This window comes from Panicum virgatum, chromosome 9N (genome assembly GCF_016808335.1).
Source record: "Panicum virgatum strain AP13 chromosome 9N, P.virgatum_v5, whole genome shotgun sequence".
NCBI classification, from domain to species: domain Eukaryota; kingdom Viridiplantae; phylum Streptophyta; class Magnoliopsida; order Poales; family Poaceae; genus Panicum; species Panicum virgatum.
The window spans coordinates 7,821,906-7,845,904 of NC_053153.1; the positions used below are offsets into that span (position 1 = coordinate 7,821,906).

The window sequence follows — 23,999 nt, forward strand, 5'->3', positions numbered from 1 at the left end:
TAGCTCACGACTTGTGGGTAAAGATGTGCAACCTCTGCAGAGTGTAAAACTGGTATACTAGCCGTGCTCACGGTTATGAGCGGCCCAGATCCTCCTTTTGATTAGTGAAGTTATCTCCTTCCGACGAGGGAGGTGCTTCTCGGGGTTACCTTGGTGGTTTGGTCTTGGTTTGGTTCTCAGTAGTAGTATGATTAAACTTGATTAATTACTATGTAACTGGGTTAATGGTAATTCATCAACTAGTAGTAAATAGCTTAAATAAAATCTGCCAACACTTAAAAGCTAATGCAGTTGAGTCAGCCAGCCTAGAGCCTCATAGTTTGTGTTATACTTGTTGAGTACAAGCTGTGTACTCACTCTTGCCTCTTCTCTACTTTTTCCTCTTGGCTACGCTACTGCTGCTCAGTTCCTGCCGACACGAGGGAGTTCGTCCAGCGCTACCAGGACTACGAGGACTTCTAGGTGCTTCGTCTCCCAGTCGACGTCCCTGTGGCGCCCTGCTTCAGCTTCGGAGAGCTTTATTCGTATTTTGTACTTCGCTTCCGCTGTATCAGACATTTTGTCATTATTGTAATAAATAACATTCGTATTCGCTTTATTATGTCTTTTTACGTGATATGTGCTATGATATACTGTTCATTCTGTTGTATATACGTGTGACTTGATCCTGGCACGTATATGATTGCTCGGTTTATGTTCTTTTATAAACCGGGTGTTACAGAGTGGTATCAGAGCCATATCGACTGTAGGACGAAGCCTAGATAGAACTGGTCGAGTTTTAGGACTTCTTCTCTCCAATCCTTGACTGCTGAAACTATTTTACTATTATACCCCTTGACTTCTATGACTTTTTACCCGTCTCGCCTTGATTTCTCTCTCTGGAGAATAGTTTCGTAGAATTTGGCCTGAATCAGTCATCTGACCACCATGAGTTAGCTAGGTGACCTTTTTATAATAACACGATAGCACGTTCTGCGACGCGTTGTGTTAGTCGAGTCTTTTGCTAAACTCGGCTAAGTCGTGAAAATTGTCTGCTTGTTATTATGCTACATGTTTGATTTGGATTTTTGACTGATTGCATAGCTTAGTAGTTTAAATTTGCTTAAAGAAAATCACTCAGATGTTAAAGTTAACTAATTAATAAAAAGAGTTAGATCGTTGGGGGTAAAACAGTCAACTCTATCCTGTCTACTTTATCATGGCCGAGTCTTTTTCCGCAAAGAGTTATCCTATCCATCTGAGTTTATTCCTGCAATATCCTTACTCGTGAAATCTTTTGTTCAAATCAGATGGTGAACACCAGGAGCACCGGTTCCGGTTCTGGCCAGCAGCAGGGTCAGAACAACCAGGGTACTGGGATCCCGATGCCTCCGCCCTTGACTCCGGAGCAGTACTTCCAGCTCCAGATGCAGATGATGGCTACCCTGAACAACACTGTTCAGGCTCTCCAGCACGCTCACACTCAGCCTCCGCCTCCTCCACCGCCGCAGCCTCGCGACAGGCGTGCTGAGTTCCTGAGGGGTCACCCGCCGACGTTCTCTCACACGTCCGACCCTCTTCAGGCTGACGACTGGCTCCGTGCAGTGGAGCGTCAGCTGGACATCGCCCAGTGCGATGATCGTGAGCGCGTCTTGTACGCAGCAGGACAGCTGCGAGGGGCAGCTTTGGACTGGTGGGAGTCCCACCCAGTTCACGACCGCGAGGCTCTCACCTGGCTCCAGTTCAGAGAGCGTTTCCGCAGCCACAACGTCCCCGCGGGCGTTATGAAGATGAAGCAGAAGGAGTTCCTTGCACTGAAGCAGGTAATCTTAAGTATAATCATTCAGCGTTTTCTTTTGAGCTTATGCCCCTTGATCTATCCTGATGAATCTTGAGTTAATCTTCCAATATCTATCTGTCTTTGTGAATTCAGGGGACTATGTCGGTCACGGAGTATCGTGATCGCTTTCTTCAGCTGGCACGCTACGCCCCTGCCGAGGTTGCGGATGACCGCAAGAAGCAGGAGCACTTCATGGAGGGTCTTGAGGACTACCTCCAGTACGCGCTGCTCAACCTCCGCTTCGACGACTTCAACCATCTGGTTGACAGTGCGCTCAACACTGAGCGTAAGCACCTGGAGATGGAGGACAAGAAGAGGAAGGTTGTCCCCGTTGCTTCCGGCAGCAACACTCGTCCTCGACTCCAGCAGCCCCAACAGTACCAGCCTCAGTACCGGCCTCCTCAGCAGTACCAGCAGAGGCCACCGCAGCAGTACCCGCCTCGACAGCAGCAGGCAGGTCAGGGCCAGAGGTTACCGGCACCTCCGGCTCGTGCTCCACCGGCTCCACCGGCACCGCAGGCTCCACGTCCGGCAGCTCCTACCGGACAGCAGGCTCAGGGACCCCCTCGCACCTGCTTTCACTGCGGCCAGCCGGGGCACTACGCCAACGCTTGCCCCCGGAAGGCGCAGGCGGGACAGCAGGGGCGCCCAGCTCAGCCCAGGGCGCCAGCACAGGGCAGGGTGAACCACGTGACGGCCGAGTCAGCGGCCGAGGCTCCCAACGTGGTTATTGGTACGTTCATGGTTAATTCATATCCAGCTACAGTGCTTTTTGATACTGGTGCTACGCATTCCTTCATTACTCAGTCTTTTGTCGAGCATCATGGTATTCATACTAGCACATTAAAGAGGTGCCTGTTAGTATCTTCACCGGGAGGACAGTTGAGGTCTCACACTTACTGCCCGAGAGTCAGTGTTTCTTTGAGGGGAGTAGAGTTCTGTACTGATCTGATGGTGCTAGACACCAAGGGCATTGATGTCATTCTGGGAATGGAGACTCTGGCCAAATGGGGAGTTCGGATAGATTGTGCTCAGAGGACAGTCTTGCTATCAGCTTCCAGTGGCCAAGAGGTTGTTATCAGTGCAGTAGAGCCTTCTGGATTTCTTCATCAGATGGAGGCTAGACCCACGGACGGTATTCGCGTGGTGTCTGAATTCCCGGATGTCTTTCCGGATGATCTGCCAGGTATGCCGCCTGAACGCGCCATTGAGTTTTGTATTGATCTCTTGCCTGGCACAGCTCCTATTGCAAAGCGGCCCTACCGTATGGCGCCTATAGAGCATGAAGAAGTTAAGAAGACTATTGATGAGTTGCTAGCCAAGGGCTATATCCGTCGCAGCTTCTCTCCTTGGGCTTTTCCATTATTGCTGGTAGATAAGAAGGATGGCTCGAAGAGGATGTGTGTGGATTATCGTGAGCTGAATGCAGTCACTATCAAGAACAAGCATCCACTGCCCCGTATTGAGGATCTCTTCGATTTGCTTCGAGGTGCTCGTATATTCTCGAAGATTGATCTTCGTTCGGGTTATTTTCAGCTGAGGATCCGTCCTGGGGATATTCCGAAGACGGCATTCACCTGCAAGTACGGGCTATATGAGTATACAGTCATGTCTTTCGGCTTGACTAATGCCCCGGCTTTCTTCATGCATCTGATGAACATGTTCTTCATGGATTATCTGGATGTCTTCGTGGTGATTTTCATTGATGATATTCTGATCTTCTCCAAGACAGAAGAAGAGCATGAGGAGCATCTGAGACTCGTATTGCAGAGACTGAGAGAGCATCAGTTGTATGCCAAGTTCAGCAAGTGCGAGTTCTGGATTGACGAGGTTCCATTCCTCGGTCATGTTATCTCTCAGGGAGGCATTGCTGTTGATCCGAGTAAGGTGAAGGATGTGCTCGAGTGGGAGACACCGCAGACAGTGAAGGAAGTCAGATCTTTCTTGGGCTTAGCTGGATATTATCGGAGGTTCATTGAGAATTTCTCCAAGATCGCGAAACCTTTGACTTCCTTGCTAGAGAAGAATGTGGCTTTCGTATGGACTGATGAGCGTCAGATGGCCTTTGATGAGCTGAAGAAAAGGTTGACTACGGCGCCAGTCCTGACTCTGCCAGACCAGACGAAGAGGTTCACGGTATATTGTGATGCTTCGAAGGATGGTCTTGGGTGTGTTCTGATGCAGGAGGGCAGAGTGATAGCTTATGCTTCACGGCAGCTACGCCGGCATGAGCTGAATTATCCTACTCATGATCTCGAGTTAGCCGCAGTTGTGCATGCTCTGAAGATTTGGAGGCATTACTTGTATGGGCAGCGGTGTGATATCTACACTGATCACAAGAGCCTCAAGTATATTTTCACGCAGAATGAGCTGAACATGCGGCAGAGAAGATGGCTAGAGTTGGTCAAGGACTATGATCTGGAGATTCACTATCATCCGGGCAAGGCCAATGTTGTAGCAGATGCTTTGAGCAGAAGGAGTTATGTCAACATGGCCATTGCTTTCCAGATGCCTCCAGAGTTATGCGAGGAGTTCGAGCAGTTGAGTCTGGGCTTCTTGCATCATACTTCCAGTGCAGCATTCGAGGCAGTACCGACTCTAGAGTCAGAGATCAGGCAGCATCAGAAAGATGATGAGAAGCTGCAGGAGATTCGTGAGTTGCTCAGAAAGGGCAAGGCTCCTCATTTCAGAGAGGATGATCAGGGTACCTTGTGGTACAAGAACCGGATCTGTGTGCCAGATGTGAAAGATCTCCGGAAGTTGATTCTGAGTGAGGCCCATGATACAGCTTACTCTATTCATCCGGGCAGCACGAAGATGTACTATAATCTGAAGGAACGTTTCTGGTGGTATGGGATGAAGCGTTCAGTGTCAGAGTACGTGGCTATTTGTGACACCTGTCAGCGTGTCAAGGCTGAGCATCAGAGGCCAGCAGGTCTATTGCAGCCGCTGAAGATTCCAGAGTGGAAATGGGAGGAAATCACTATGGACTTCATTGTTGGATTGCCTCGTACTCAGAAAGGGTACAACTACATTTGGGTAGTAGTGGATCGACTGACGAAAGTTGCTCACTTCATTCCAGTGAACACTACTTACTCCGGTGCTAGACTTGCAGAGTTGTACATCTCTCGGATTGTCTGCTTGCATGGTGTGCCCAAGAAGATCATATCTGACAGAGGGTCTCAGTTCACTTCTCGGTTCTGGGAGCAGCTCCATGATTCGTTGGATACGAAGCTGCGTTTCAGTACGGCTTATCACCCTCAGACAGATGGGCAGACAGAGAGAACCAACCAAGTGTTGGAGGATATGCTGAGAGCTTGTGCTATTCAGTATGGTACTAGTTGGGATAAGTGCCTGTCATTTGCTGAGTTCTCATATAACAACAGCTATCAGGCCAGTCTAAAGAAGTCTCCCTTTGAGGCATTGTATGGCAGAAAGTGCAGGACTCCTCTCTATTGGGATCAGATTGGTGAGAAGCAGCTCTTTGGTCCTGAGATCATAGATGATGCAGAGCAGATGGTTCAGGCTGTGCGAGAAAATCTGAGGATTGCACAGAGCAGACAAAAGAGCTATGCAGATGGCAAGCGGAGAGACCTGACTTTCAGTATCGGTGATTATGTGTATCTGAAGGTGTCTCCGATGAGAGGAATCCGCAGATTTAATGTCAAAGGGAAGTTAGCACCTCGTTATGTGGGGCCATTCAAGGTGCTAGAGCGGAAAGGCGAAGTTGCTTATCGCCTGGAGTTACCTCTCAGCCTCTCAGGAGTTCATGATGTCTTCCATATATCTCAGCTGAAGAGATGTCTGCGAGTACCCGAGGAGCAGGCACCCCTGGATGGAGTAGATGTCCAGGAGGATCTGACTTATACTGAGCATCCGGTGAAGATTCTGGAGACATCAGAGAGGGTTACTCGGAACAAGCGCATCAAGATGTGCAGAGTTCAGTGGAGTCATCACAGTGAAGCTGAGGCTACATGGGAGCGAGAAGATGAGTTGAAGAAGACATATCCGGATCTCTTTGCTAGCCAGCCCAGCTGAATCTCGGGACGAGATTTCTTTAAGGGGGTAGGGTCTGTAACACCCTAATTTTAAATTTCAGTATTTATTAATAAATTAATTGGCTTTATTTAATTTTCTAAGGTTTATTGTGTTTAGTTGGCATTTAATCTAATTTTTGTTCCTTAATTAATTAAAATATATCATAGGTTTAAATTTTTGTTGCATTCATGCTGGTGCATAATTTTATTTGAGTGTGGTTTGAATTCAAATTCAAATTTGAATTCAAACTTTGTTTGAATTAGATTTAGAAAGGAGAAGAGTAGGAAAAAGAAAACCCACACCCTTAACCCAGCCCAAACCCAAACCCACCTCAGCCCAGGTCTCCCTCTCCCTTCCCGCGGGCCCACTCCGGCCCAGCAGCAGCCCATCCTTCCTTTCCTTTCCCTGGCCCAGCTCACTCCTCTCTCACTCGGGCCCGATCCACCCGCACGGCCCAGCTCGCCGCGCCCACTCCTCCCTGCTCTCACGCCCGGCCCGCACGCCCCGGCCTGCTCCCACGCCGCGAGCACGCACTCCCCGCCTCACCCGCTGCCAGGCCGGCCCCACCCGCAGGTCCATCTTCCCCCCCCCCCCCCGCAGCGCAGCTGCCGCCCGAACCCCCCGCCGGGGATCACGCCGGTTTCCCACCCCGGGCGCGCACGCCCAGGTTGGCCGCCGCCCTACAAATAGGGGCCCAAGCCTTACCCTGCACCCATCCACCCCCGCCGCCACTCCCAAAACCCTAAGCCGCGCCGCCGTGCTCCCGGAGTCGGAGCAGAGCCCCTCGCCGCAGGTAAGCAAGCGCCGCCGCCCCAATTCCCTCGCCACCAGTGACTGCTGCACCCCTGATCCCCCGCGGCAATCTCCGCAGGACCCCTGTGAACCGTTTCGTGGCGACTGGGAGCCCTGGGGAGCCCTACGCCGGCGGGACCACGAGCTCAGCGCCCGCCTCGCCGCCGGTCAGCATCACCGTCGACGCTGCGCTCCTTCTCCGGCCAAGCTGAACCCTCAGTAAGAACCAGTGCCCCTCCCTTGCCCTTTTGCGCCTTTTGCCGTAGCCTGTAGCCCTTGGCGTCGCCCAGCGCACTCGCGCCGGCGAGCCTCCGCCGCGCTGACCCGCCATCGCCGGTGCGCCCTCCGCCACAGACCTCCCCGAGCCCAGTAAAGGCCACGGGTGGATCACGCATAACGCGTAGATCCTCCCCGACCCAAGCCCGCTCAGTTTTGACCCCCGGAGCGCCGGATTGGGCGTCTCCGGCGAGCCGCCGCCGCGGAAAACCGAACTCCGGCGTGCCCCGCCGCCACCCCGCGCCCGATCTGCCCAGATCCGTCCGATCCGGATTCAACGCGCGCGATTAGATCTTGGATCCATCAGATCCTGACCGCCCGATCCAGATCCAACGGGCCTAGATCCAAGATACCGGTTCGGTCAGTGTTTTTGTTAAAGAGCCCCTCCCTTTCTTAGATATCAACCCGCGGTCCTTTTCTTTTGAAAAGTAATTACTGATCGGCCCAAAACTTTGCAAGAACACCCCTGATCTTCCTAGAATTAGCACCCGCAGTCCAGGCCTTGTGTTTTTGCACGTCAGCCCTTAGATTTAATGTTTATTTATGTTTTAGCCCTCGGTTTTAGCAGAAAAGCCCCTGGAACTTAGTTTTTCTTACAAATAAGCCCCTAGAACTTGTTTTTAGCCCAGAAAATGCGTTTTAGCTCCGTTTTTAGCGTTCTTTATATCCACGCGATCGTTGTAACGCGTAGAATAGTTCTAGAATAGTTTTGTGCGCTGTTTTCATGTATTGATGTACTGTTTCTTAGTTTTTGTTAATGTTTGTTTGTATGCTCATTTCCGTGCATTGTTTTGGCCATGTGTTCGTGAGTAGACGCTGATCCAGTTGAGGAGCCCCAGTACCAGTACCCGGAGCAGCCGTCTTCGGATCAGTTTGAGCAGCAGCAGGAGCAGTACGAGGAAGGCAAGTATAACATGAACAACCTATCACCTTTAAATACAATTTCATACTGCATTTTAATACTGTATGCCTTTAAGGATTTCCTAGCCACTTTATATCCTTTATATATGCCTTTGGGTTGCATTTTGGTTAGTTGTGCTAGGTTGCTGCGCTATAACACACTCTGGTCCTTTTTAATTAAATTGATTAATGGTTTACTTGAATTTAATTCTGAGAGTGGCACTCTGTGTGGCTTGAGTGGCTCACGTCTCGTTAAAATTGGCTTTTGTTAGAAACATGGTTTAGGGGGCCAGCACGGTGCTTAGTGCTTGGTTGGCCACTCTCCATAAGGACCGGTTCATAGAGCGACAACCTGGGACAACAGCGCTACCACAAGGCTAGAATGGGATAGACTTGGCGTAATAATTAGATCTTTTTGGTTTGGAGTAACTTACCTGCGGGGCAAGAGTAGTAAGCTTCAATGGTCCCTGCTCCTCCGGCTTGGTCTGTGCTTGGATTGCGCTCCTGTGCTTGTACCCCCGGAGGTGGGCCCCATCGTCGCCGACCTAACTCTCGCGGTTACGCCTTACCAACGAGATTCTTTTTAAAGGCCTCGTAGTGAGTCGCTGGCCATCTCACCTAAGGAAGTGTGATGAACAACTGGCGTAGCTCACGACTTGTGGGTAAAGATGTGCAACCTCTGCAGAGTGTAAAACTGGTATACTAGCCGTGCTCACGGTTATGAGCGGCCCAGATCCTCCTTTTGATTAGTGAAGTTATCTCCTTCCGACGAGGGAGGTGCTTCTCGGGGTTACCTTGGTGGTTTGGTCTTGGTTTGGTTCTCAGTAGTAGTATGATTAAACTTGATTAATTACTATGTAACTGGGTTAATGGTAATTCATCAACTAGTAGTAAATAGCTTAAATAAAATCTGCCAACACTTAAAAGCTAATGCAGTTGAGTCAGCCAGCCTAGAGCCTCATAGTTTGTGTTATACTTGTTGAGTACAAGCTGTGTACTCACTCTTGCCTCTTCTCTACTTTTTCCTCTTGGCTACGCTACTGCTGCTCAGTTCCTGCCGACACGAGGGAGTTCGTCCAGCGCTACCAGGACTACGAGGACTTCTAGGTGCTTCGTCTCCCAGTCGACGTCCCTGTGGCGCCCTGCTTCAGCTTCGGAGAGCTTTATTCGTATTTTGTACTTCGCTTCCGCTGTATCAGACATTTTGTCATTATTGTAATAAATAACATTCGTATTCGCTTTATTATGTCTTTTTACGTGATATGTGCTATGATATACTGTTCATTCTGTTGTATATACGTGTGACTTGATCCTGGCACGTATATGATTGCTCGGTTTATGTTCTTTTATAAACCGGGTGTTACAACTCCCTCAAGAAGCTGAAGGAGTGGTTGGAGAAGAGGAAGGCCGAGCTCGAGGAGAGGTCCCGCGAGCTCGAGGAGAGGTCCCGTGAGGTGGAGGTGGCCAAGGCGGCTCTGGACTCCCGGATGCAAGAGGCGGTCCAGGAGGCGGTCCGGAAGCACCAGGAGGACCCAGCGCGTGGGGGCCCAGCAGATTGCCGACTGGGCGGCCGAAGCGGCCTAGCACTGGTGCCACTTGGAATGAGCCCAATCCAGGTGGCGGAGCCGCCAGCTTCGATAGCTGATGCCCTCCCAGCGCTGAGTTCTGCTTCGGATAGGCTCCGGCGTCTAGAGCCGGTCCTTGCTGGTCAGCTCGAAGCCGAGGGTCGCGAGCTGATCCGGATGGTGGCGGAGCACATCCTGACCTGCCTCCGGAGCCACGACCCGGCCATCTCGCTGACGCCCGTGGTCGATGGTCCTGTAGCGGAGATGGAGGCCGCCGCTCGGGACAGCGTGCGAGGGGTTGTCAACTTCGTTGCCGCCTACTTCAAGCGGGAGCCTGCAGACCCTTGAGCTGGGGATTGTATCTTTATATCTTTTGCATTATGTAACAAACATTGTACTAGTTGAAATTTTTGAAATAGAAGAAAACTTCAACTTAGCTGTTTGTCAGTTGCAGATTTGCGGTATGCAGCACCCCGGCGCCCTGGCCCCCTGGCGGATAGGTTCAGCTGTTTGGACCTGTCTGCCACCTGAGCCGTAGAAGATACTCCGGATCTATTTGGGCATAGGTGCCGCATAGTTTGCAAGGCGAGCAAGCGTCTTGTTCCCTGTGTAGCATACAGAACTACAGAGAGAAGGATCAAATTCGCTTATACGGTAGTAATGACACTGCAACTTAGCTATTTGACACATGCAGAATCCATTCATGATGTCTTGGGACAAAGCGGATGCTCCGGGCCCCCTGGGAGATAGACTCAGTTGTTTTGAGTCTGTCTACCATTGAGACTGGACCTTGATCTGCATGAAACCTTTGAAGCGGATGCCAGGACCCCCTGGTAGGTAGGCTCAATGGTTTGAGGCTAGCTACCACCAGTCAGGGCTTAACCTATGTACCATTTCAAAGTTACAGCTTAGTAGCAGGCCCGCGGGACTCATCCTGGACCGGTCCCAGGCTGGTACCAGGTCCGGGGCTCTAGATGCACAGGTCCAGGTAGCTCAATGCTTGTTATAGAGTGGTGGAGTGCGTAGGCTTAGGGTACGGAACCAGGCTAAGGCGCTACACAGGGCTCCGGACCACTCCAGGAAACAGCACGATCTTTCCGGACCTGGCTTCATCGTCCCAGACCCTCCGCAGCAGTGGGTGAGGTCACTTTGTTGCACTCGATCCTTTGAGATATAGGGCTGGGCATGCCGTGTAGGATTTAGGAAGCCAACTCCTGAGCTGGAATGAGGTCCGAGCCCTTAATTACCCGGCTCCAGGTACTAGAGCACTCGTTACAGGGTGGTGGAGTGTGTAGGCTTTGGGTACGGAACCAGCTAAGTGGCTACACAGGGTTCTAGACCACCCCAGGAAACGAGCACCCCCTCTCCAGAGCAGGTCCCTAGGGGTCCGGACCTCTCTCCAGCAGCAAGAGGGTCCGGATCTGTACGGCAGTCCAGCGACTCAATACAAATCTTAGTTGTAGCAACAAGAGTAGAGGTCCACGCGGGGGTTAGAAAGGTAAAATCTCGAGAATTAGAATGCAAAATTAAATTTTGACACAAAGACAGAACTAGGAGAAATTATTTCCTTTGCAATCTTGATGTACATGGCCTTGCGCGATGGATGCCAGAGGCCGGGTTTACGAGGTCGGACCTCTACCGCTCTGAGCCGCGCGTTAGCCGACGGTGCGATGGATGCCAGAGGTCGGGTTTACGAGGGTGGCCCCTAACCGCTCTGGGCCGCACACTAACTCTAACTTATTACAAAGGAAAAGTTTATTTTCCTGCTCTGCCTAGGTGTAAAACTTACGCAGATGCTCTATGTTCCATGGGTTGGGCAGCGACTCTCCATCTTCTGTGGCGAGGCGAACGCATCCGGGCCGGCATACCTCTGTAACCTTGAAGGGCCCCTCCCAGCTGCGGGAAAGTTTGTGGAGCCCTACTCGGCTCAGGATCCGTCTGAGGACGAGGTCGCCAGCCCGGAGCTCCCTATTGTGCACGAACCGTTGATGATAGCGCCTGAGCGCCTGGTTGCAGCGTGCATTTCGGATTGCTGCTCGCCACCTTCGTTCGTCAATGAAGTCCACGTCGTCACGCCGCAGCTGCTCCTGCCTGGATTCGTCAAAAGCCTGGACCCGTGGTGAGCCCAGGTGAATTTCTGGGGGAAGGCATGCTTCAGCCCCGTAGACCAGGAAGAACGGAGTCTCCCCGGTGGCTCGGCTGGGTGTGGTCCGGTTGCCCCATAGTACACATGGAAGCTCATCAACCCGTTTGGCACCATGCTTTTTCAAGCAGTTATAGGTGCAGGTCTTGAGTCCCCTGAGGATCTCTGCATTCGCTCTCTCAACCTGTCCATTGCTGCGAGGATGTGCTACGGACGCAAAGCATAGCTGGATGCCGATGTCCTCGCAGTACTCTTGGAAGAGTCTGCTTTTGAATTGGGTCCCGTTGTCCGCGATGATGCGGTTTGGGACGCCAAATCTGCACACAATGGACTTGAGGAATGCGACTGCTGATTTTTTTGTGATATTCATCACAGGGGTAACCTCCGGCCACTTTGTGAACTTGTCGATGGCGACATAGAGGAACCGGTACCCGACGACGGCCCGGGGGAATGGCCCCAGGATATCCACACCCCACACGGCAAATGGCCATGAGGGCGGAATCATTTGCAGAGCTTGAGCCGGTGTGTGTATTTGTTTTGCATGGAACTGGCATGCTTTGCAGGATTTTACCAGCTCAGTCGCATCCTGGAGTGCTGTTGGCCAGTAGAAACCATGCCGAAAGGCCTTGCCAACAAGCGTGCGAGATGAGGAATGACTTCCACACTCGCCTCCATGGATCTCCGCGAGCAACTCACGGCCCTCTCCCTGGGAGATGCATCGCATGAGGACACCATTGGCGCCACGGCGGTAGAGGTCCCCTTCTACCACCGCGTAGCATTTAGCCAATCGGACTATGCGCTCAGCGGACACATCATCATCAGGGGGGATGTTATCTTTCAGGTAGCCCCGGATCTCGGAGATCCATGCATCGGGAGTTCCCTGAGCAAATGGGGGTGGCTCTATGAGGTCTCCAGGATCCTCAATAGAACACACAGCCCAGGTTGGGCACCATAGGTGGAATGCCGCCGGGACTGCTAGCTTCGAGGTGCTAGCATGATCCCCTTCACCCAGCTCGGCAGGCTGGGCGGTAGGTCTCAGCAGCCATCTTTAGAAGACGCCCTAGGGCACGGGTTCCCAGGTAGATGCTCTTGTGGAGAGATCATCCGCTGCTGAGTTAAGTTTGCGGGGAACGTGTTGCAGTTTCAAGGCGTCGAAGTCCTTCTCGAGCTTCCTCACGTGTATGAGGTATGCCGCGAGCTGGGGATTGTTGTAGCTGCAATCCCCTCGGACCTGCTTGACGATTAGCTGAGAGTCTCCCTTCACCAGAAGCTGCCGGACCCCCAGAGACAGGGCTTGCGTCAGACCAAAGATCAGAGCTTCGTACTCCGCCATGTTGTTGGTGGCCTTGAACTCAAGGTGCACCATGTACTTCAGCTGATCTCCGTCTGGGTCGATGAGGACCACACCAGCTCCGGCCCACTTCTCGTGGGCAGACCCGTCGAAGAAGAGTGTCCAGTGGGGCTCGGTGAAGACTGGTGTCCTGAGTTCCGGCTCCGGGGGTCCGACGTTGAAGTCCGGACCCCCAGAATTACTTGGGGAAGGAGTCCATTCCGCTATGAAGTCCGCCAGGATTTGGCTCTTGACTGCGTGGCGAGGCTGGAAGTCCAGTTGGAACTCAGCCAGCTCTGCTGCCCACTTGGCGATATTGCCCGTGGCGTTGGAGTTGTGCAGAATCGCTCTTAGCGGATAAGAGGTAACTACAACAACTCAGTGTGCCTGGAAGTAGTGGCGCAGTTTCCTGGATGCAATAAGTATCGCATAGATAAGCTTATGCGTCTCAAGATACCTGGCCTTCGCCTCGTGGAGGACTTCGTTGACGTAGTAGATTGGCTTTTGGATGGTCCGGACCCTGGCGAGCGGGTCCGGTTTGCCCTTATCTTCCACGTCAGGTCCTTGGGCCCCCAGCGGTCCTGGGCTCCCACTGATACGAGGCTCCTCCGGACCCCCTTGTCCGGGTTCCGGAGCTCCAGGCAGAGGTGAGGCTGACGGCCCCCCGTGTCTGGGGTCCGGCTCACCATCCTTGGCCGGGGCGACCCTGGTGTCCCCCCGGCGAGTTTGCTCCGTCCTTTCGGCGACCAGCACCATGCTGACCGCCTCTGCAGACGCAGCAAGATACAGAAACAATGTCTCACCAGGCTCTGGAGCCACCAATACTGGCAGTGAGGTGAGATGTCGCTTCAGTTCCTGGAAGGCTTGCTCAGCCTCTTCGGTCCAAGAGAATGAACCGGACCTCCTCAATAGTTTGAAGAAGGGGAGGGCCCAATCAGCCAGCCTTGATATGAAGCGGCTAAGAGCAGCGAGAGATCCAGTAAGCTTCTGGACGTCTTTAATGCGGTCGGGAGGCCTCATCGCTTCGATCGCCTTGATCTTGGCTGGGTTTGCCTCGATGCCTCGATGAGAGACCAGGAAACCCAGTAGCTTCCCCACTGAGACGCCGAAGATGCACTTCTCGGGGTTTAGCTTCGTGCGGGTGGCGTGGAGCCGGTCGAAGACGAGGGACATGTCCTCCAGTAGTGTAGACCCTACCTTGGTCTTGACCACAATGTCATCAACATACACCTCAACAATATCTCTAATTAGATTACAGAAGGTTTTGCTCATAGCTTGTACAAACGTGGGTAAGGCATTCCTTAGACCATACGGCATGACAATGCAGCAATAAAGCCCATCTACGGTTACAAAGGCAGTATGCTTCCTATCCTCTCTAGACATCTGAATCTGGTGAAAACCAGAGTACGCATCTAGGAAAGACAAAAGGTCACACCCGGAGGTGGAGTCCACGATCTGATCGATATGCGAAAGAGGATAGGGGTCTCTAGGACATGCCTTGTTGAGGCTGGTGTAGTCGATGCACATCCGAAGCTTCCCGTTGGCCTTTGGGACGACGACCGGGTTGGCCAACCACTCGGGGTGGTGGACCTCCTCGATGAAGCCAGCATGTAGGAGCTTGCAGACCTCTTCAGGGATGAAGTTCTGCCGCTCTACGGACTACTTCCGAGGCTTCTGGTGCACCGGCGTGGCGTTGGGGTAGATCCTCAGATTGTGCTCGATCACTTCCCAGGGGATCCCGGGCATCTGCGACGGTTCCCAGGCGAACACGTCGACATTTGCCCGGAGGAAAGCGATGAGCGCGTCTTCCTATTTCTCCTCCAGGTTCCCCGCGATGCGGGTGGTCCTGGTGGAGTCCGCTCCAATCTGCACTGTCTTCACGGGTACATCGTCCAGATCAGACGGCTGAACCCTATGTGCCTTTGCTGGCGCCCTGGGTTGCGAGGGGGATGGGTCCTCCTCGGAACGAGCAGCCTCTGCCGCCAGAGCATGCAGTCTCTCAACTGCAGCGACAGCAGCGGTGCGGTCGCCCTGCACAGTGAGGACACCGGCAGGGGAAGGCATCTTCAAGACCAAATACCCGTAATGAGTAATGGCCATGAAGCGGTAGAGTGCCGGCCAGCCAATAATGGCATTGAACGGGAGGTTCACCTCCGCAACATCGAACAGAACGCTCTCTGTGCGGAAGTTCTCGGTCCCGAATGTGACCGGCAGTGTGATGCTCCCCAGAGGGAACACTGGATGTGGGCCCACTCCGGAGAATGGGCGAGAGGGAGTTAGCTTGGACTCCGGGATCTGCAGCTGCTTGAACACTACATAGCTGATGATGTTGAGGCCAGCCCCCCCATCGATGAGCACGTGATAGAGCCTCACGTTGGATATGACAGGGGCGGTGACTAGAGGTAGTACACCAGCCCCAGCCATATTCTCCGGGCAGTCGGATGGCCCGAAAGAGATGGTGGTGTTCATCCACCTCTGGTGCGGCGCCGCCTTCGGGACCCCTGGCTTCACCGAAAGGACCTCCCGACGAAGGGTCTTCACGTCTCGCCGGGAGACAAGCTCCCAGCTCCCGCCATACATTACGTACAGCTTCTTGCGGCGGTCGCCGTTGTCGGAATCGGAGTCGTCGTCGTGGTAGACGCCCTTCAGCTCCCGAGCGGGGGACTGGTACCCCAGCTCCTTCTCCCCAGCAGCGGCTCCGCTGTCGGAGGCCTTCTCCTTATCAGGCCGCTGGCGAGGAGGGGGTGATCCGTCCTTGGAGGACTGCTCACGCCGCCCACTGACCCGCTTCGCGAGCTTCTGGATCTCGCGACAGTCAGCGGTGCTGTGGCGAGCGGTGGGATGCACTGGGCATGAACCTCCGCTTCCACCTTGCGGGCGAGGGCGCTTGCCATGTGCATTCTGGCCCCCGGCCGCTGCTGCAGCCGCCGGCGCCGCCGCTGGTGCTGCTGCTGCAACGACTGGTCCACCAGAATGCGGCTCCCCGCGACTCCGGTTCTTGTTCTTCTTCTTCTTGCCACCGCCCTGAGTGGTTGCACCGGAGCCACCAGCCTTGGTGTCTCCGTCTTGGGGGGCTGAGTGCCATGCACGACCCTCAGCGGCCCTGGCACACTTGTCTGCCAGGGGGAAAAGCGTAGTAACGCTTTCCACCTCGTGCGTCGCCAGCTTCTCGAGCATCTTCTCGTCACGTACTCCCTGGCGGAAAGCAGTGTTAATAGATGCATCGGAGATACGAGGAATGGTACCCCATACCTTGGTGAAGCGTGAGATGAAGGCCCGGAGTGTTTCTCCGGGTTTTTGCCTCACGGCGTGAAGGTGTGCCTCCACACCATGCTGCTGGTATGCACTGGCGAAGTTCGCTGTGAACCTCGCACAAAGCTCCTCCCAGGACTGGATCGTCCCAGGTGTGAGATTCATGAGCCAAGTCCGGGCTGGCCCAGACAAGGCTACATGAAAGTAGCTTACCATGACGGCGTCATTACCACCAGCTGCTGTGATGGCGGTAACGTACACCTGCAGGAATTCCGACGGGTTAGTGGTACCGTCGTACTTCTCCGGCAGGTGCGGGCGGAACTTGGACGGCCATGCCACCGCGCGGAGGTGCTCTGCCAGCGCAGCACAGCCCACCCCAGCCACCGAGGCGCATGCCTGTATCCGGGCGTTCACTGGAGGCTTAGGTGCTGCCACGTCCAAGTCGGCGTTGAGGTTGCGTCCCTCAATGTTGAGGCGGCGCTCTCGCGCCCTCTCGACGGAGATGCGGGCATCCTCTCCCGCGCGCCGGCGTAGGGGTGGAATCGAGCCGAGCCTCGACTTTTTTCGAGCTTTCTTCGAAATCAATATATTCGTATTTATTATAGTCTCCCGCGTTGTCTGGTATGCAACTTCAAATCGAGCATAACGAGCCGAGCCGAGCCTGCCAAAAATGACTTTTGTTCCAAATCAACTAATCTTTATTTTAAAAAAAAGAACGAACGTAATCGGAGCAATTTTGAAACGAGCCACCGAGCCAGCTTAACGAGCTTTTTTTCCAGCCCTACGCCGGCGGTTGAGCTCCGCCCGCAAGTCTTCTGTCCGTGCACCCCTCACGGTGGGGGAGCGCACAGATGCCGACGCACCGCCCTGGCGCTGGTGGTAGGGGACCACCGCATTGCCAGGTGGAGGTCGTTGCCCAGTCCTTGCAGAACTGGGGGAGGCCTGAGCCAGATGGAGGAGACGGTCAACGTCGTCCCGCCACTACCTCAGGGCGTCTGGCGAGGCTGCAGCAGCCGGAGGGTTGCGAAACAACTCCCTAGCCACCGCCAGCGCTCCGCCGCTCGCAGCCTGCGAGGGGGCCCGTGACGGCCGCCCTGTCCCTTGCCATCGAGCAGCGCGCGCTGCCGCCGACGGTGCCTACCCCACAGGCACAGTTGCCCCTGGTGCAGGGACTCGAGAGGCGCGTGGCGTGGAGGACGCCACAACCTCCGTCATCTCCACATCGTCCACACGAACCATGGAGATGGGGAAGAGATGAACTGCGACCAACTAGTCCCCTACCTGGCGCGCCAAATGTCATGGTGCTGCAAACCACAGCCGGGTGGCGGAAGGCACCCGCCTAAGCCCAGAGGGTGTGTACTCAGGGGTTAGCTAGTCCTAGTTCGATCTCGCTCAAGAACACGATGAACACAGCGGGATTAGAGTGGTTCGGGCCGCCGGAGCGTAATACCCTATGTCCACTGTGTGTTGTATTGCCTTGCCTCGAGAGAGTTCGCGAGAGCTTGTGTGTGTCTGGAGAGCCCCCTGTACAGCGAGCGCCCCCCTTTTATATCTCAAAGGGGCGCGTACATGGCCGTTGGGACCCCCGACAGGTGGGCCCAACGATGCAGTACAAGTTAACGTACTGTTCAAAATCATGGCGTCGCAGGCGAAGGAGATCCCTCTTCTGGATTCCATTGCCTGCTCCCGGAATCCTCCGTCCGGCGTGTCCAGGCGCTGTCTTGTCGGAGCGGCGCCAGGCATAGCTAGCGGCGTTGCCTGCCACGTAGCTGAACGGGCCGCGTAGCTTGCGGCGTAGGAGGCATGATGGAAAAGTGTCGTGCCGTCGTATCCAATTAATGCGGCAGACGGGCTCTGCGCGGGTGCGGCACAGGCGGCTACACTGTGTACCTTGGTAATACGCGGTGCACAGTGAGGCCTGACAAAGGTTGTCCCGCGTGCTGTGGCGACAGAGCACGCCTCAACTATCTGCATTAAATGCGGTGGGTGCGCAAGTCTTCCAGCGGAAGACTTGCACACGAGTCCGCGCCTGTACCTCCGGGCCACGTGGCGGCTCCGGACCTCCACGCGGTAAGGGAGGTCCGGATGGAGGCAGGAGGTACCGGACCCCTATGGGGGGTCCGAGGCCTCGGCTGTCAGCTCGGAGTTTCCCTTCCTTAGGGACATGTGGCGTCTCCGGACCCATACCCCGGCGGAGGACGGGTCCGGGACCATTGGCTTGGTGAGGAAAGAGCCTGACCCGTGGGGCCTGGCTACTCCGTCCTTTGTGCGCAGTTACGGATAACTACGCGGGTCCTGCCTTCCCGCAATAAGAGTGGGTATCCCTGTTACAGGGTACCGACACCAGTTTTGTAGTTGGGGGTTAAAATTGGACAAACCCAAAAGTTGAGGGGTCAAAAATGGACTTTTTCCTAAAAAATGGGTCGGCTCTATAGGGCAATTACACCATTTTTTATTTTTTGGGTATCGGGTAGTTAGGTCAACCCAACAAAACCTGCATCCAAACAAAATAGGAATTCGCAAAATGGAGAAAATCGTTGCAGTCATTATAGAAAAGTATAGGGACTTAGAGCATATCCTATTTGAGCAGGGCAAAAGCAGTTTGGTAGGAAGAAGTCCTCGACCAAAAAGTAGTTACGAAAGGAGGAGTTTTCTTGCATAAGTTGTTGACGTTGCTTTCGGAGAAGTAGTTAGTTTCGTCGGGGGAGAAGGGGTATCTGGGAGAGGGGCAGTCGGGGAAAAATCCTTCCGCTTACCAGGTACGCGAGTATTGTGATGCTTATGGGGGGAGTCGGCCTGCACGTTGTTCTTGAGCTTTCGTGGAAATCGGCGACCCATAGAATCGAACTTAAGCAGACTGTTTAGGTGGGATTTTTTATTTTTTTCCATCCAAAATCGAATTAAAAGCGGAAACAAACACCCGCGAGTACCGATCAAATTAAGTGTGCCGATTAAGAAGTACAACCCGGTAAAGCTTCCAAAAGCCTTCAACGGCCCTCGACTGGGCCGGGCCAGTCTCAGTGAAACGGGGACGAGGAATTTGCGTGGTTGGCGCTAGATCCCCGGTTCGAAACTTTGAAACGCTCTCTTGAGACTTGTGAAGGCCATTAGAGCAGCTCCCCCCCCCCCCGTTGCTCCCGTTTGGCGACTCAGGGGGTGCCGCGCGCCGCCGCCCACCGCCCCACCCCGGCCCGCCTCCGGTGGCCGCCACCGCCGGCGGCAACCGTCCGGGTGGCGGTGGCGGCCCGTGGCCGAGCCGAAGTTGGCTCCGCCGCGCTCCCATGCCCTCTCCTCTCTCTCCCTCCTCCTTCCTCCTCCCGCCCTAAAGACCTTTGCCCTTTGTCGTCGCCACCGGCTGCCGGGGCCGGATACGGCCTCCTCCTCGCTGGATCTGGGCCCCCCTTAGTCGGATCCATCGTCGGGCTCGGGTGGGGGCGCGCCCCTGCCGCCGGCTCGGGTGGCCGGGGGGCCGTGGTTGCGCCGTCGCCACCGCCTCGTGGCAGGAGGCCCCTGGCCTCGCCGCCGCTGCCGCCTTGTGGCCGGGGCTCGTGACCGCGCCGCCGTCGCATCGAGTGGCCTGGAGGGTGTGGCTACGCCGCCGCTGCCGCTGCTTCGTGGCCGGGGGGCGTGGCTGCATCGTCGTCGCCGCCTCGTGGCCGGGGGCCCGAGGCTGCGCCGCCGCCGCCCCCTCGAGTGGCCGGGAGCCCGTGGCCGCGCCGCCGCCGCCTCCTCGGGTGGCCGGGGGGGCGTGGCGGGGTCGCCGCCGCCGCCTCGTGGCCAGGGGCTCGTGGCCGCAGCCGCCTCGTGGCCGGGGGCTCGTGGCCGCCGCCGCCGCTTCGTCTGTCCGCGGCGCCGCTCGCCCAGGGCTGCCCTCCTCTCCCGCCGCTGCCTTGGGTGGCTGGGGCTCCTGGTCGCGTCGCCGCCGCCTCTTGTGGCTTGGAAGGGGCGTATGCTGTCATCAGATTTGGGTTGGGATTAGGGTGAAGGAGAAAGCCTTGGTCCGTTTGCGGGCCGGTGACGGCGGCGCTTGAGGGTGTCGCTTACCTTGTTGAAGGCGCCACTCTTTCCCCTATGCCTACCTCTTCGGTGAGCTCTCTATGTGAAAACCTAGACCATGTTGGTCGGACGACGACGGCGCCATTTGCGTCGCTCCCTCGCTGGAGGCGTTGTCTTGGAAGCTCTTACCGGTGACGGTCGATTGCTCTTCTCAGAGAGGATCCGCTTCTGCGCCTGCCTTTGCTTTGTTCCTCTTCATCGTCCAGGTCGCGTTGGTCGTCGGTTGGCGGTTACTTTACCGCTGTTCTGCTCTGGTGGATGCTTTGACGCCGTCGTCGTTGGTTGGATGTCTCTTCGGGCGGATGATTTGCCGCCGCTGTTGGTTGGTCGGTTGGATGCTTTGCCACCTTGTTTGTGTTGTAGATCTTCGCACCTTTGGCGATGTAGTTTCTTTTGTAGGTTCAGTTGTTGATTGGTGCTGGGTCGGCCTCGGTTAGGGATGTAGGGTTGGAGGTGTTCTCCTCCATCGTGTTTCTGCTGCTGCGTGTCTGTTGTGGTTGTCGTCCGTCGGGTGTTTGTCTGTGTTTTTTCAGTTTTTTCTCTGTTTTTAGTCTTTTGTGATCTTGTGTTGGTCAAATTTTGTTTGGCCATATCAAAAATTGTCTGTAAACTGTTTTCTTTTTAATGAAATACGTGCTCAGACACGGTCGCGAAAAAAAAGACTTCGAAGGCCCTGCTCGTTCAAAAAAAAAGAGAGAGAAGACACGGTCGCGAAAAAAGAGACTTGCGAAGGCCCTGCTCGTTCAAAAAAGAGAGAGAGAGAGAAGGCCTACTCGGCGTGCAGCAAAAGCCTTTCCGAAACAAAGGCGTCGTCAGCGGCGGACACCGAGGGGTCGAGCAGGCCCGGCATCCTACCCCATTGCCGCATCGGCAGGCCACGGAAGGGGAGGAGGGCATTTGAATTTCGAACGCCGCCGGCCGCTCCCCATTCCCTACCATCCTCTCCCCTGTCCCTCCGGCCTCCACCGTCCGCAGGCAGCGATGAAGGCGTCCGCGGCCTCGCGCTACGCGGCCTACGACTCGCCGTCCCCGTCGCCGCGCCGCGCGGCGGCGCCTTCCGCGCCGACACCGGGAGGAGCGCACGGGAGCAGCAGCAGCAGCCGCGCGCTGGTGGTCGCGGGGAGATCCGGCCGCGACCTGCGGGGCGCCGGCGGCTTGCCGCAGCCCCACCACCAGGGCAACCTGGGCTCCGTGCTGCGGCGGCTCATCTCCATGGACAAAAAACCGCCTTCCGCCAAGGCCCGCCTCCCGGTCCCTCCTGCCGCCGTCGCCGCCGCGGCGAAGACCAACGGCGGCGGGAAGCTGCCGGGGCTGTCTCGGAAGCTTTTCCAGAAAGGCTCGTCCGCCGATGCGGCGGCGGCCAAGAAGACGAAGGCCCTGACGGACGTCAAGAACGGCGGCAACAACGCCAACACGCGGACGCTCGCCATGGTGCTGCGCAGCGAGCGGGAGCTCCTGGCGCAGAGCCAGGCGCAGGAGGATGAGATCGCCGCGCTCCGCCTGCAGCTCGAGAACAAGGACCGGGAGGTGGAGCGGCTCAAGGACCTCTGCCTGCGGCAGCGGGAGGAGATCAGGACGCTTAAAGACGCCGTCCTTTTCCCGGAGCCGGAGCCGGAGCCGGACCGCCGCCTCCGGGACGAGATCTCCACGCTCACCAGCCAGATCCAGTGCCTCGCACAGGAGCTCGCCCAGGCACGCTCTCTGTCACGATCTCGCCGTGTGTTCTTGGCGTTTGCGCCTAGGTGGTCGATTTCTAATGCTCTCGCTGCCTGCTGTTTCATTCTGTGCAGGTTAAGGCCGAGAACACTCGGCAAGGGCGGGTTTTGACGATGATGGATACTGCTCTTCCCCTAGGACGCCGGGGTTTAACGAGGAGACAGCTTTTTCTCTGGTGTGCTCGACTGCTGCACTATTTGTTTGTTCTTACATTGAAATTGACATGGCATGACATGATTGCAATGTTGATACATTAAATTGACATGGCATGACATGATTGCATTGTTGATACATTGTTTGCAAAATTTGACCTTATTGAGTTGTCTCCCAAGTTTACTTCAAAAGAAAAGTTGTCTCCCATGCGGCCTGATTATCCTAGCAATATGCTTGATTACCAATTAATCTGTAAGTTGGGCAAAGTAAGGTGGGGAATCGGTGCATTACTTTGTTGATATTATTTTCAACCTGCATTCTGCGCTTCCTGACGAGAGCAGCTATTTGCATTGCTGCATTGATAATTATTATTTTTCTATATAATTGCTTTGTGTCCAGAAAATGGCTACTTAACACATTAGATAGGCGCTGACACGCTGTGTATAGTGAAAAAAGTACGCCTATTATTGTTCAAATGCCAATGATGATGCAATAGACAAGCTGTGCACATTCGGAATTCGTTTGATTGGTTTCAGCTCCTAGTTCTTTCATCTTTATTTAAGAAAAACATAGGTTCATACTCTTCTATAGTTCTATTATTGCTGCAAAAAAAAAAGAGAAACCTGCACAGTCTTCCTTTGCACAATAAAAATATACGCTGATTGTGTTTCACGTTAATGAGTGCCTAGTTGTCATCACAAACAGGATTTACTTCACTTTACTAATGATCAATTCTTGCTCTTTGATGTCTAACACAGGAGTGCAGCATCGGAGAAGCTGAGACGCCAAACTATGGTAGCCCAGATGAAATGTTCAGCAAGGATCTCAATCCTTGCCTGACCCCCTGCATTGTCAAGAGCAAATCCGATGTATCTGCACAATTCCAGTCTTCTTCCCATTTCACAAAGGTGAATTTCTTCTCCTATCATTTTTATGTTGACCTCAAACCAAAGCAAAGAGATCCAGAATAACATCTTTTGTCATGTATATCATGTACTTGCCAGGAATCCAATGGTTCTCATTGCAGCAGCAGCAAGGCAAGAGCAGACCGCTCTCACAATTCTTTTGGCAAGCCAATGTCGAAGAGCTCTGATCATCACAAGCCTACCTCAGGCACCAGCAGCAAACGAAGAGTATACAAATCTGACCAAGACAAGATCTATCAGAACCTGTTTGAAGTTTGTCATTGTCATGAACGTGCCAGTACAGGCAGCCTATGGCCTCTGGCCCTCTGCTATGTGAATTATTTATAAGCATGTGGACTTCTATGGTCCATGGATACTGGTTTGGTGAATGCAATCTTGGTTTGTTTTGTTATGTTGTGTTCTTACTTGCCCAGTTATTTACAGTGCCAGTTTGACTCTGCATTGTCATGGTTAGATGCATGTGCAAATTCTTTTTCTTTTGAAGATGGTGCACAGTCGTTTGGATTGCTACCTTTGGCTTATTGGCTTAGCTGTGTGGTAATGATATAGCATATGCATAATGTTGTCAAAGTGTAGCAGATGTTGTCAGAGTGTAGCACATAGCTGGATTGCATTCGCCAATCGATGTAGGTAATATGTGATTTGTAAGGTGCAACTTGGTTTTTGCTTGTGAAATTGTTGAAACTGGTATAATATAAACCTTTCTTTTTTTATTGGAGAAATAAACCTTTTTTGTGTTGATGGTGGTTTGTCCACGGATATCTAATTTTTGAAATATTTTGAATTAGTAACTTTTTTCCTGGGGCGTTCTTCTAGAAGCAAAATGTTTGCTAGTGACATTTGTTAGCTTTTACTCTTACGAATGTAACCCCTAAATGTTTACTTGACCTGATTTCTATATCCTATTTTTTTCTCGAATAAGCAGGAGGGTTGTGCATCATTACATTAAGAAGAAAATAATTTTGAGAATTACAATCACGCACAGCAAGCCGTGCCAACCCAAAAGGCTATATTACACAAAGCAAAACAACCT

General features: G+C 54.0%; 1 protein-coding gene across 1 annotated transcript; it reads left to right on the forward strand.

Annotated features, from left to right (window-relative positions):
• Window positions 1-20,969: 20,969 nt before the first annotated feature.
• LOC120690088 lies at window positions 20,970-23,680 on the forward strand. The gene is made up of 4 exons (XM_039972605.1): window positions 20,970-21,888; window positions 21,974-22,062; window positions 22,799-22,948; window positions 23,045-23,680. Exons 1-4 carry the CDS (start codon window positions 21,153-21,155, stop codon window positions 23,291-23,293), a joined length of 1,224 nt encoding a protein of 407 aa, XP_039828539.1. The 5' UTR covers window positions 20,970-21,152; the 3' UTR covers window positions 23,294-23,680.
• Window positions 23,681-23,999: the final 319 nt, after the last annotated feature.